General features: G+C 38.6%; 1 protein-coding gene across 1 annotated transcript in view; it reads left to right on the top strand.

Annotated features, from left to right (window-relative positions):
* Positions 1-299: 299 nt before the first annotated feature.
* The window catches only part of LOC132906171 (retinoic acid receptor RXR-alpha-B), a 68,961-nt gene continuing 54,833 nt past the window's right edge, over positions 300-14,427 (top strand). The window contains exon 1 of the mRNA XM_060958088.1: positions 300-624. Within this exon, the coding sequence (XP_060814071.1) occupies positions 606-624 (19 nt within the window). The 5' untranslated portion in view covers positions 300-605. The remainder of the gene's footprint in view (positions 625-14,427) is intronic.

Raw genomic sequence — 14,427 nt, 5'->3', positions numbered from 1 at the left:
TTATTATAAAGAAGATATAGGAAAATTATGATATATATAAAAAAATTCAATTTATTTACAAAAAGTGCAAAAATATTTGTGGCATATTTTACATAAATTTTCTACTCGTTTCTTTTAAATTTGTATAAATGATTTATTGAAATTCTATTTTACATTTGTAATATGTACATATGTTAATAGAAATATATCTTTTTTTACGATTTTAATAAAATTTATCTTTTGTTTCACATGTATCACAATGAAATCGGGTATCCAATGCATAGCGCCACCTTTGAGTAGGTTGCGAACTACACTGTTAGTCAAAACAATCGCCGAATTCAGGATCTATTTTTAGGCGGTACTCACTAAGCTACGGTACTTTACTAATTTTCGTGTGCGTCGAAAAAAGGGACAGACGCTTACAGTGTTTCGTGTAATTGTCTTTCGATTTCGGAAAGGTTCAACGACCTCACGGTAATTGTGACAAGAGATCGACCGGCCATGTTTATACCGTGGTGAATTTTGAGCCAGCGACCCGTAATCTACTAAGTAATTTTCCACGTGTACTTGTTCGATACTCGTGTCGTCTACCGTACGTCCAGCACGGTGTCTAAGGCCTTTCCGAGATGGAGTCTAGCGAAAGGGGTGAGTAAATCCACAATAGAAATAAAATCACGACAATATTGAGCCTCTGACACAAATCGCGACCTGGGGGCAATGGCAGTGTCAGGGTCGAAACGGAACTAGTTCAGTGACCGCATTCGCGGCATTTGACCGCGATATTACCGGAGAATTTCTTTTCGAATCTATCCCTTATTCATCTCGAACTCTCTATGAATACGGCGTTTCTCTTTAGAATAGCCTTCCTGTGAAAATTCCTCTCGAGACCAAATCTATGTCACGCATCTCACTTTTGATCTTGACTGTACTCTCTCTTGGTTCAATTCTTACGCGTATCTCTTTTATACACATTTATGAACATAAAAATGACACATAAAAAAGAAGCATTTTATATTTCAGTGTAATATATTTTTCTTTTAATCGTCTGTGTCATAAACGAACGATTTGTTCGAATAAGTGTAGCTTGTATTTCGTGTTTCTTTGACGTTTTACTCTGAGATAGTAAAGAAAGCTGATCGGTCAGACGGCTACGTTTTGTATTACGCAATAACATAACGGCGTGTCTCTAACCTAGATAATCTCTCGCGTATAGTGAATTGAAGCCAGGGTACCGCTTGACAGAGACACGTGAGAATTATTATCGCTTGACCGAGTCCGGCATCTGTTGCAATGTGGCGACACCTGCCGACCGTTCGTGCACGTCCTACCTCAAGCTAGTGCGAATTAACCCTCCCTGTGTTTGTTGCCGTTCAACCCTTTCGTTCTATGAAAGGCAGAGACGAAAGGAGCGATGTAGTAAAGTAAATAAAAGTGAATTCTTTTAGAAACTATTTTGTCATTTAATGAAAATCTATGTTGGGTTAATAACGTTGAAGAAAGTTATTGTGCTAAATAAATGAATATAGTTGAATTAAAAACTAATTGGAGGTTAAGTTTCAAATAGCGCAAGGAAGCGAATATTCGAATAATAATATCCAATTGTTTTTTAGCTTTTTATTAGCAATCTATCGAGGCAATGATGTTAAACAGAATGAAGATGTTAGGAAAAGTTATATTCTATTTTATACACAATGTTTATTGACAAAGGATGAGGTTAGAAGACGTTTAATAGCGTAGTAAAAGTATATTTAAATCGAGCAACTAATTATCTTGCATCATTTTGCAAAGATTTAATATACAATTTATCTTTTTCATCGAACTTTTTACGATCGTGTGTCAGTGATTCTTTTCCTATAAAACCATTTTTTTATATAGGTGTACAATTTATAAAACATAGAACGTAGTTTGAATTTTCTAGGAGTACGCTGTTTCGCGAAATTTCCAGAACCTTTCGGTCGCTACTAGAGGGCAGGCGTGCGCCATTGTTTTCCCTTTTATTTTTAATTCCTTCTCTTTTCATCCTTTTTTCATTCTTCTACCGAGATCCTTCTCCTCTTTCTCTGCCAGACTCTTCCTTGTTATATAAGTCCAAGGACGAACTATGCGATCGTATTGTTTCTGTCCATTTCTGCATCTCTCTCCCTTGTCGGTTTTTTCTGCTCTCTCTCTCTCTCTCTCTCTCTCTCTCTCTCTCTCTCTCTCTCTATACTAGTAACGCCGCCTTTTTCTTTCCTTTTCTAACCTGTTTTCTGTTGTCCCTCTTTCTCTTTTCCTCTTTATTCTTCCGGTGTGTTGCATTGTCGTTCTTTCTCCCTTCCTCTCGATATACGTACTTCTCTATTCATTGCTTCACTGTTGCTTTATTATATTGGCCTGTGCATGTTGTGCATCCCTCTCCTTCTTTCTCTCATTGTGCTTCGATTTGCATTATGATTGGATGCCGTTCTTTGTTAAAACCGGTGTACTATTAACACGCGTCCTCGGTTGAATAATTTATGAAAAACGTGCTACCCGCTTTTGAAAGAAAGATCATGCTTTTTGTTGTCGGATCTCTTCTGTCTAATTTTTCAATACTCATTTCAAGGTCAACCACATAGTTCTCGTAAACAGAGTATTATTCGAAATGAACTCGGATGGATTTAGACTATACATCCTAACCTTGAATTGCTTCAAGGTCATGACTGAGCAGTAGTTGCGTAATCAAGGACTAACTGCAGAGATACTCAACCGGGCCTAAAACTTTGAACTCAATTATTTCTTCCCTTCCTCGTGCAAGATTATATCGCATTTTTACTCAAATTTCATTTTATATGAATTTTTATATAGTGTGTGCTTAAGCTAGCTGAATTATATTTCTATTGGAATTTTTATGTATTTTTATGTATTAAGTCGGTTTTTTAAAAGAATCAAATCAGAAAGGGGTTAGCGTGTTTCGCTATTCGTGTACAAGTTTATTTTCGTACGTGCCTTGCGCAAACGGGATCGTTTATGGCCACCTCCAATGTGTACTGTTCTAGTCTTGCGAAAAATTTGAAGAAGTTGGAGGACATCACCCCGCTGGGGGTAGCCACCCACATGCTATATTTATTTTCATTTTATTTTTTTTCTTCACCAATAAGATATAACACTTTACCAAATGTCCATAAGGACAAATTGTAAAAAACCAAAATAAAATAAAAAAAAAGTTGTAGGACATTTAACAAAGTCTCTACTACGCTGTACGATCAGTTATTACATCAAATACGTAAAGCTTCCCTAAGTAAAATGTTAAAAAATTTGCTTCGAGAAAATTCACGAGCAAAGTTTAATAATTCATCACAAATGAGAAAGTTTTAACGATTTAGAAATAAACGATCCTAGCTTACTTACGTAGAGTTCGATTGAAAATGTATAACATAATCTCGAGGAAAGAAAGTTTCTTTTCTAACAGAATTAAACGGATAAAGATAAGCAACTTCAAAGTTTTCATTCCGCGAACAAATTTAAAAATATATTAAAAGATTTTTTAACTTTAGAATATTTCTCTTAATTATTCCGCTAATAATTCGTACATCCTGAATTATTAACTAGGAGAAGCAGAAGTAATGCGAATTGCATAAGTAACTATATCGACGATAAATAGAATGCAAATGCGTGACGATCGTCGCGTTTCATTAGACTATCGTTCGCGACAATTGAATGGTATTGATTTGTAGCGTTGAACGCGAACTAGAAGGATGGATAATCGACGGCCTTGCGCGAGATTATACTCGTCCACCGGGTATCGTACGATTTCGCGTCCTCGGCGATGGGATTGCACGAACTGCCTCGTCAAAGGGAATTACATGCACGACCAATTAGGCGTAACTTTCCAAATCGATATTTTTTGCAATAATTTTATCTCTTCTCTTATCTTAAAAATTACGATTTTCTTTTTATTCATTTTCAGGAGTAAACTTTTCAGGAATACAAAAATAAGTTAGAATTAGTTTGTTTATCCGCGAGTGGCCTTGTTGGGTGTAGATATATTTTCCCTATCATTCGACTAACTCTTATATTTGAACCTCGTTGAACGAGTCAATTAGCAAGCTGCTCTAACATCTGCCACAAAGAATCGTTTTTCTTTGCTCCGACTGGCAGTTCGTATACCGTATACTTATACATATATCGGGTGTTTTTCAAAAATTCGCTTTTAGGTCTGGTCGATTAAGTAAAAGCTGATCGGTAGATGATCGCTGATCGTCCACAAGTATTTGAACACTCGGTGCAATTCGATGAAAATGTTAATATTTTTGTTATCGTTTCAAAGTCACGATCGAACGTTTCTTCATTACGAATTCTTTATCTTTTGCCATAGCTGAAATCAAAACTATTTAAAACACGTTCGTCGCCACGTCGCACATATCTATGCGATGGGTATACTTCCGTGGGGGCCCCGTCACCAAATGACGGTGATGCTCTTCTTGTTCGAGTTAATTAATTAAATATACGATATTATATATAGGATATACAACATAAAAATATTAAAAACACATTATACCGTACTTTTTATTAATTTATATACTGGATAATATATTACATTACCCTATATCGTATGGTATTCGTTAAAACATTCCAAACACATTTGGGGTGATTTTGGGCACTTTGAAAAATAGTTAGACTCCGTTATCACTACTCTCCTCACTTTCAAATATATTTTCACGCTGTTTACTCAACATTTTGAGGATGAAAAAATCACCGATGTACGTCTCACGATATGCTTCTCGACTAAATGAAAGATCCGAGATATCTGCCATGAGATCCCTCGGAATACTCTAGCTGGATAGCTTATCGCTTTCTCCATTTCAGAAATAAGTAATCTTTTCTTCATAATGAATCGAAGGCGATAAACGACGAATTGCTGCTTGTCGCTGTATTTACGTTCTGCGTACGGATTTGGGCCCCGCAGGAAACTTAGCCGAATCACGCTGGGCGACGAACGTGTTAAATCGAATCAGGGAATACACCCGCGTCGCTAAAGTTCCACGTAGTTGGCACTTGATAAAGTCTATATAAACTTTCAGAATGTGGCTAGAAATACGTAAGCAAGTATTACCGGTGTCTTCGTAGGATCAATTTTCATCCACCTCCGATTACTTGTGTTGTTTCTTCATTGCACGTATGTTTATTTTATTCCCGACAACGTTGCGATTTATCAAACGCACCCCGAAAGAGGACGTTTGAAAAATTCGCGTCGAATTCAACTCGCTCGTCGCCGAGTATCGATGTCGAGCCAAACATGTAGCGTCAAGTTCGCCATGGTTTTGAAACACCATCTCCAAGTTGTTTCGAGTAGCTTAAACGAAGGCGTGAGTTTCTGAAGCGCGAGTTTCGGCAGTTTATGGCGTAACCGGTGCCCGTTGCTTTTAATTCCAAACGAACATTGGCCAACGCAACGATCCGTTCTACGTTTTTATGCTAATTAACGAGATAGAATTTCATCGTGTGGGCGTAGGACATTCACGTTCGCTCGTTTAGATAGCTCGGTCGATCTCTCGCTCGTCGTATCGGGTCAGGACATCCTGCAGTTGCAACCCGTCCCCTGAAACGTGCAATTTCAGGGATTATTTCCATGAACGAACTCGTACAATCCACCAAGTATCGTATATCGCAGGCAAATGGTAATTTCCAGTACCGTTTATGCGGGAAACGTGAAACGGAATTGGCTACTGCGACGATATCCTGCGACGAAAAACCCGGTTTGGGTTTGTGGTTCGTTCGATCTATCGTAATCGCACGAAACTACCGCGTTTCTTGAAGTTTTCCTTTTAAAAAATCGGCCGCTCGCGTTAAATATATTTCTGGACTCTACCGCGATCGAGTTTTCATACTCTGACGCGACGTTTCTTTCAACGAACAAAGGAAGTTCCAACGTTTCCAGAGAAACTACAATGGAAAATTGAAAGAAGAGATTATGGGTACGAATAACGAGTGTATCTCGTATCGTACATATTTCTTGTGTTTTTCCGAGACTAGAGAAGCTCTTAGCAGCAGAAGAACACGACCGTGTCGAAAATGACTTAAAGAATACGGTAACTGTATTCTTTTTGGATTAACGAGATTGCATTTACGAGAAACACGTGGGTATTTACAGGGTGCGCCGTTAGAATCCGGACAAAAGAAGTTTTGTGCAGAAAGTTGTTTATTTAAGTCAATACACAAAAACACATGAAAATGTTGTTATATCTCATTTAAAGGGTCCTTGCTGAGAACTTTTATTCTATGTAACCACCCTCTGCCTCTATGACCTGCTCTATTCTTGCTCTAAAGCGCGAGCACGCTGACTTCAACTGGTCGCGTTTAATTGTCGCGAATTCTGACTCGATAGCAGCTCGTAGGGAGTTGACGTTGGGGTGCCTGCATTTATTAGTTTGTCTCTCGATAACGCCCCACACGTAATAGTCCAATGGGTTTAGGTCGGGACTGTTAGGAGGCCAGAAATCTTTCGACCAAAACATGTCCACATTGTCAGAGAGCCAATTTTGAACAAGATGACTTGTGTGAGCAGGTGCGCCATCTTGTTGAAATAAATACGGCCTTCCAGAAGCCGTAATTTCCATCCACGGCTTTATTACTGTCTTCAGGACCTCCAAATAAACCTCCTTTGTGATTCTTTCGCCTTTTTGGAAGAAGTGCGGAGGCATGACGTCGCCCTCACTTGAGACAACGCTCAAAACGTGAACACTTGCTGGAAATTTGGTTTTGCCCACAACAAAATTAAATTACCGTCGATCTTGGGTAGCTAAAGAATTTTATAATTTCGACCGGCGTTCTCCCGGCGCGAAGACTTTCTATAATCGCCGCTCTTCTATCGTATTCCGGGTTTTGCTTAACGAGTTCTGTCATTTTGAGGTTATAGAAGACTTATTGACATATTTAACTAACTTCAGAGTCAATCAGCACAAACATCTGAATTCTAATATGGTGGGAACTACAAATTGAATTCTGTCCGAATTCTAACGGCGCACCCTGTACGTACCTCTATAGTAGATATACCGTTTACAGAAAGATCACCGTCGTGCAAAGGTTTGTCGTCGCTAAATGACCGAGCGATTAATAATTTTTCAAGATTTTTACCTTAAACCGATCTAGTAAAAATATTACTTTTCCTAGCTGCATCGTTCTCGTAGCAAGTGAACGGTATTTTCCCCGAAAATATAAACGCACGACTGCTTCGAATTTGGCCGAGCAAGTCGTCTTTCATTTTTATTCCAAGCGCATAGCTAACGTCCGATCGTTAACAACGTCTAAAAGGCCTCAAGATTTTTGACCCGACCTGTTTGCTCTTCGATATAGTCGATAAGATTGTCCCGCGAGGAACTCGCATATGTAAATAGCGATATGTAGCTCGTGATCGAAGAAGAAAGGAAAAAGAAGGAGCGCGAAGGAAAAGATACAAAAAAAACAAGTTACTCGTCGTATCTGGCTGTTTAACGAATTTCTCGTGATCGAAACGCGGATTCAACGGCGGAAAATAGTCGTCCCCCGGATAGATCGTGTCATCGTCCAAGTCTCCGTTGCTCGTTTCTCCTGGATAATCCGCTTTGCGCGTTTTCGATAAATATGCACGAGTTTGTCTCTCTGTCGCGGTTCGTTCGCGGCAAATATAAATAGACGGCTACGAAGAGTTTATTGATCGCGATGCATCCAAGGTTTTGCAACGGCGGAGCGCGATTATGTAAGCAGCACGTGCAATTATTGCGTTGCGTCGCGGTTCAGACGTTTGCCCTACGGCCAAGTGCCTGTTTCCGATAGGGTGACGTCGCTTCGACGCGGAACGCTGCTCTTCTTTCTGAATTTTTTCCATCCGTTTTTTCCAAGCTGCGAAAGACAGAGACGAAGAGAGAAGGAAAGAGTTAAATTGTTTGTGGAAATTCTTAGACGGCTTATGATTCCTTATCGCGCAATTTTTATGGGATTCTTACGTCGGCATTCTGCAGACGATCTTGTCTTTATGATATGGTGGAAGATTTCGTACATTTTTTTAAGAAGAGGGATAATTTATTTGTCGTTTTGGGTGGAATCTTTATGGAATCTTTTGTGCGAGGTTTTTGAAGATTCGAAGGTTTTGAAGGTTTGTCGGTTTCGATAGGAAAGGAGTTGGTCGATCTTTTCAACGAAAGGAACAACGTGGTTGCTTCTCGCTGTGTGGAGTTTTGATGAAATTTCTGCGCCACATAGCTAGATTACATACATTTCTATATTACATAGGATTTTACATTGCACGAATCGTGTAAAAACGATTTATTGCCATATAGTAGATAGTAGACGTATAGCGGATAAGGCAAATCCGAGATTAGAAACGAATGTGTCAAGGTGTCTGAATCAATTGATTTTCGGTTTGGTATTTTCTGTCGATACGAAATTAATTCGAGAGGATGGAAAATGAAGAAAAAGGGTGAATTATAACGAGGTAAGGTAACGAGGTGGTTTATCGCCTTTTTGGTCGAAGGTTAAATCTCATTGACAAGGCTGTCATCTTTTTAGGCTTTTTATCTTCTTATTTAAGATATCAACCTTCGATGCACGTTTTTATAATTAGGACAAGTGGGTTCCTCGCTCGAGCAAAGCAGTTTTACTTGGGAACACTGGGCGTAATTGGAGATCGAGCGATAAAACTGATAAAAGACACTGGTTAAACAGACAATTTTCTTCAATATTGTCAGCCTGATTTTCAAAAAGCTTCATTTTACAACGATACATCTGTTCCTTCTTAATGGGATCAAACAAGAAGGGATGAAAAAAGTCAAACAAAAACTAGAGTCGTAGGACAGTATCTTTTTAAAATTTATGGTTGCATCAAATTCAATGTTACTAATTATACGAGGTATAGGAGAATATATATAATTTATATCTAATATATATATGGAAACTCCCTAGAGTTCACGTGGGATAGGGGCTCTTTGTTTCACGGGTAGCACGACTTTCTTTCTTTCACGGACAGAGCGACCCTCTTAGGGTTTTACGGACAATCATTTTTGAGAGACACTCTTTTCCCAAACGGACGGACAGAGAGCAACATCAGAGACAGACAAGACCACAGAATAACTATTTAAAATTTTGAAGACCGACGGAGAAAAATCGGTAGCTCAGGACGTTGAAAATCGATTCTCGTACAGAACTTGCTATTTCTCGTTTATGTAATTTATTGTTATAGACGGATATCAATTGTTGTTTATTTTTGTATTTTATCTAATTACTTTCGCAATAAAACTCGATTTTCAGACTTGAGAATCGATCACCTGAATTATCCCAAGATTTACGATCTTACATACGCATTATATTTTAAATTATGTTTAAAAAGATATTAAATACTCTTAAACACAAAAATAAATCTACCTTTTGTTTCATAAATAAGATCTTGTACTCTGATGCAGTACAATTTTATTTCAAGTCATAGTCGATCTGCTGTAATAAATATTTTGTATGCTTATAATAAGTTTGAAATTAAGAAATATAATTAAATATTATTTATTAATTCATAATTATTGATTATTTAAAATATTGAAGATCGACGGAGAAAGATCGGTAGCTCAGGACGTTGAAAATCGATTCTCGATTTTCAGGTAAACGTTGTACAGAACTTGTTATTTCGCGTCTATGTAATTTATTGTTATAGACGGATATCAATTGTTGTTTATTTTTGTATTTTATCTAATTACTTTCGCAATAAAACTCGATTTTCAGACTTCAGAATCGATCACCTGAATTATCCTAACATTTACGATCTTACATACGCATTATATTTTAAATTATGTTTAAAAAGATATTAAATACTCTTAAACACAAAAATAAATCTACCTTTTGTTTCATAAATAAGATCTTGTACTCTGATGCAGTACAATTTTATTTCAAGTCAAAATCGATCTGCTCTGATAATTAAATATTATTTATTAATTAATAATTATTGATTATTTAAAATATTGAAGATCGACGGAGAAAGATTGGTAGCTCAGGACGTTGAAAATCGATTCTCCATTTTCAGGTAAACATTGTACAGAACTTGCTATTTCTCGTTTATGTAATTTATTGTTATAGACGGATATCAGTTGTTGTTTATTTTTGTATTTTATCTAATTTCTTTCGCAATAAAACTCAATCTTCAGACTTCAGAATCGATCACCTGAATTATCCCAAGATTTGCGACCTTACATATTTATATATATAAATTTATCGAGTAATTTGCTTTGGTTTCCTTGATATTAGTTTTCTTTCAAATTATCTTGCAGAAGGAGTTTTAATCAGTACAGTTCGTGTCGTTAAGATCAGACGATCCCATCGTTACAGTAACAAGCTGCATTTTCCATGTTGCGGTGTAATTTTATTATTAGGATAATTGTTATAATTGATTTCTTCCTGAATAATTGAAATCGCATGCTACAGAAGAAAAATGTTTCTCAATTGGCGAAACATTCAAATTATCAATGTAAATACGTAATATATAATGTAGCTTTTTATCACATAAGAAGAAAATAATTTACGTAAGTATATTAACCGCATATTGCATTACTCTTATTCCTTATTCATTTACGATTATTCTAATACATCTACCAAGTAACTTTCAACGTTCATAAGAAAATTGCCTACGATTACGATCGACCACAGTCGTAGGAAATTCCCACGATCTTTTTCACTTTTTTCGCTTTTGAAAATTCAAGGTTGCTTTCGGCATCAATTTTCAACAGTTAGATCCAATATTTCGATAAAAAGAGAGGATAATCTTCAAGGTGAATTAAAGGGCGCGGAAAAAAACACGGCCTTCCGACTGTCCTCGCATACAGCTTTTCAGATTTCAATGAAATTATCTTTTTGCTTGCAGGTTGCGTCATCGTTGTAATTTTTATCGGGTTGCATGGCCGACTGGTATCGCTTTTGCGATCGTCGTTTCTTGTTCGCGTCTCGAGCGAGAACATGACCCGTCTGATCATTAAAAGTCACCGGAACTAATGATCATCGCGACGTTTCTTGAGAGGCTTCGTTTGAAAAACACGAAAGATGTAAATACCATTTGTAATATAAATCAATGCGCGAATACATTTGCCACGGAGCAATTTAAACATCGGAATCGGTAAACCAGACTTTTTAACGACTATTCGAGACAAAGATACGAATCGAAGCGTAGACTGTCGTAGGAACGAGGTTGCTTACATAATTTATACTTAACGAATTTCTTTTTGGTAAATCGTATATTCGTTTTTGTTAATGTTTCGCTGTTAAAAACGTACGATTAAAACGCGTTTGCTTTTCTGCGCGATCGCTCTCACCGAATTTCTTTGTCGCGATTGCGTCGATTCTCGTGCATGACCAGCGCAACGCCTCGATACGTGCGTCATATCGAAAAAAAAAAAAAAGAAAAAAAAGCAAAATAACGAGATATTGCAAAGTATGTTCGAAGCACGATAAAGGAACGATGCGTTACGCTTCGTTTCGATGATAAGACGTTGCTTCGCGACGTATTTGTTTTCAGCGGAAATTTTTTATCCGAACGTTTCTCTCTCTCTCTACGGTTTCCACTTTTTTTCTTTTTTTCATTTTTCTCCGTCGAAATTGCTCGATGGCAGAGCAACCGCGAGGTTTACTTGCCGATGAGAATAATGGAATCGTTGGCGGGAATTTTTGTCTTCGTTAAACTTGCCGCGTTCCTCGGATTACCTTTTATCTAATCTCGTCTTTTTATCGCAACAATTTCCTTCGCTCTCGAGTAGACTCGTAAGGATTCGATTCGTGCGAACAAAAGGAAAAAGATAAAATACCTTACAGACAGCGATACAATAATTTCGCGTGCAACGCCGATTTACGAGTGCTATCGTTAAAGCGTTAATTCAAGCAGAATCAACGACAAAACGATGATTTCCTTCGCTTCGTCGAGGAAAAGATCGTTTATTTACGATTCGGCCGGAACGTGTTATTCGACGCGATCGAAAGTGGCGGTCGTATTGGCGATAAAACGAGAGGGAACGGCTCTCCACAGCGGTGCCAGGCTTTACGTAACACGGCTAGACCAGGGTCGTCGTCGTTGTTAGTCGCGGTACTGAAGCTCGGTGCACGCCGTGAGGAAAACACGCGGAGTGTGACTGACTCGTTCAAGTTTCCTTCCTTTTCTATCGCGATCGCTATTTATATTTCCGCAAGGCTGCGAGCACGCGTTCAGGTGCGCGTTCGTCGATCGCGTGAATTGCAAAAAGATTCATCGCTTTGATTTAGACTCGGGTTAACGGTGTATATACGTTCTACAGCGAATACGTCAGGAGAATGAAACGTATATACGGTATGATCCGTTGCAAACAGACACCAGGTCCACGTTATACGATACTAAAGACTAAAACAAAATCTTTCCTTTTTTCAAGGAAAGACGATACAAATTCGTCTATTCGAACTTTTCGGAGGATCAACAGTTCGCGTCATTGGGAAGTTCGTCCCGATTTATTTACATTTCGATCGCATGTATTAGGTCGTCCGAAAAGTTTCTTTCGTTTTATAAGGAAGTAATGGACGCGCGATATTTCTCGTTTTATATTATTTTATCGAATTACATTTTGTTCTATCAAAATAGAGATCGCCACGTTCGACGGATTAGGTTTCACGTTTGTACAAAGATGCATCGTTGTAAAAGATGGGTCTGTAAAAGAAAGACACTTTTCGGACAACCTAATAATTTATCGAATTATATAGGTTTTTTTTTTTAGTTTATTTTGGTCTTTTGCAATTTGTCCTGAAGGACATTTGGTAAAGCGTTATATCTTATTGGTAAAAAAAAATAAAATAAAAATAAATATAGCATGTGAGTGGCTACCCCCAGCGGGGTGCCATCTTCGTGTTTGCTAGGTTATATCTTTTATGAATTATATAGGTGTCATCTTTTATTCCAGTTTCTGCGTCCTCCACGCAACTCGAATATCCCATCCTTCCAGTACCTTTCAGCTGTTTCGACGAGAAACTTCTCAATGTGTTTTTTTATGTCGGCAAAATTCCGGAAAAATTGGAACGAACTTTCCCACCCATCCCATACAATGTGAATCTCAATGCGAAACTCCAACGTTCCTTTTCCCCTATCGTATTGTCCTGCATTCTTCGACCACGAGGATCAAGAATCGTTGTAAAGGGATTTACCAGAGGACGGATAAGCGGGGAATCGCGAATTGTTGGCGGTGGTCGGTCGCGTCAGGCCATCGATCGCGTCTGCTCCAGGGTGGCGGGACGGTCCGGCGCCGGGGTTGGCGTCGCTATGGTGGGGAAAGTGCACTCGGAGTGCACGAGCAGACCCTATATGCAATTGGCTGGAAAGCGCATCGCTGGAGGGGATGCTGTCGTGTAAAAGAGAGACCGGGCGAAAGGGAGAACGAGAGGTGTGCGAGAAAAGAGAGGGGTCACGGAAGGGGAAGGCAAGTGCACACACAAAGTAGACATATAGGTCAATGTCGGGACACTCCCGTGCACTGTTTAGCACGACTCACCTACTGACCTACTTGCCTCCTCCTTTTGCGTACTCTGACCAGCTCCTCTCCTAGGTTCCCGGTCTCTCACGGTTCCAGACGCCGAGACACAGGTGTTATACAGGGTGTGGTCGACATTTTTCTACAAACCCATAGACGAACGTACGTCAAGTTGGGATTGGAATTTTAAATAAGAAAAAATAGGAATATGGAAAATAGTCGGGAAATAATACTCTTACGCGATTGAGAATATTAATGCGATCGGAAAGCCACTAACGAGACGTTTCACACGATCGCGTGTAAAAAGATTTTTTCAAAGAATAGCGTGACGATCGGATCAAGATCGAAGGATCGTTGGGAGAAAAACTGACGCGATTACCTGGAACTCGTTAGTCGAAGAAATCGACGAAGGTAAACGCGGTTACTCTCGCCAACGCGACATCGTCGGCTTTCCGACACATTTCGTAACGAGCTGTATAACGGCCAATTAAAAATCATGAATGTTTACGAAGCGACGCGATTAAAGCATCTGAATCACCTGCGACGAATAGCCAGGAGAATTATCTTGCTTACAAATTTTAATTTCTTTTTTTTTTATTTTTTTTTAATTTTTCTTTTCAAATTTAGAAAGTCGAGCAGTTTCTTAGGTGCGATTTGCCAAAAATTGTTACGAATAATTTTGACAAAACTAACGTTCGCCGTATATTTTACGTCATAATATTACACGAATACAAAATTCTATCTGATTAATCGTCTACCTGATAATCTGGGTCAATTATCACGAGGCCAGCGATATTACAGGATAACGAATTTCACTCTAATTACTATGGTTGTTGTGGTGTGTTTAATCCACGCGTGTTCGCTGTACGTAATTTATTTTTTCAAAGACATCGCTGTTGAAAAAATACGCACCGAGGAACGGGTAGCGGGAAATATCTCCGTTATACGTGTCGGGTACGCGCATCCTTCGTAATCCTGACTCGTTTGGTTGACCTAT

This window comes from Bombus pascuorum, chromosome 4 (assembly GCF_905332965.1).
Source record: "Bombus pascuorum chromosome 4, iyBomPasc1.1, whole genome shotgun sequence".
Classification (NCBI taxonomy): domain Eukaryota; kingdom Metazoa; phylum Arthropoda; class Insecta; order Hymenoptera; family Apidae; genus Bombus; species Bombus pascuorum.
The sequence above is the reverse complement of the archived record's forward strand: the minus strand, read 5'-3'. Positions and strand labels throughout refer to the sequence as shown.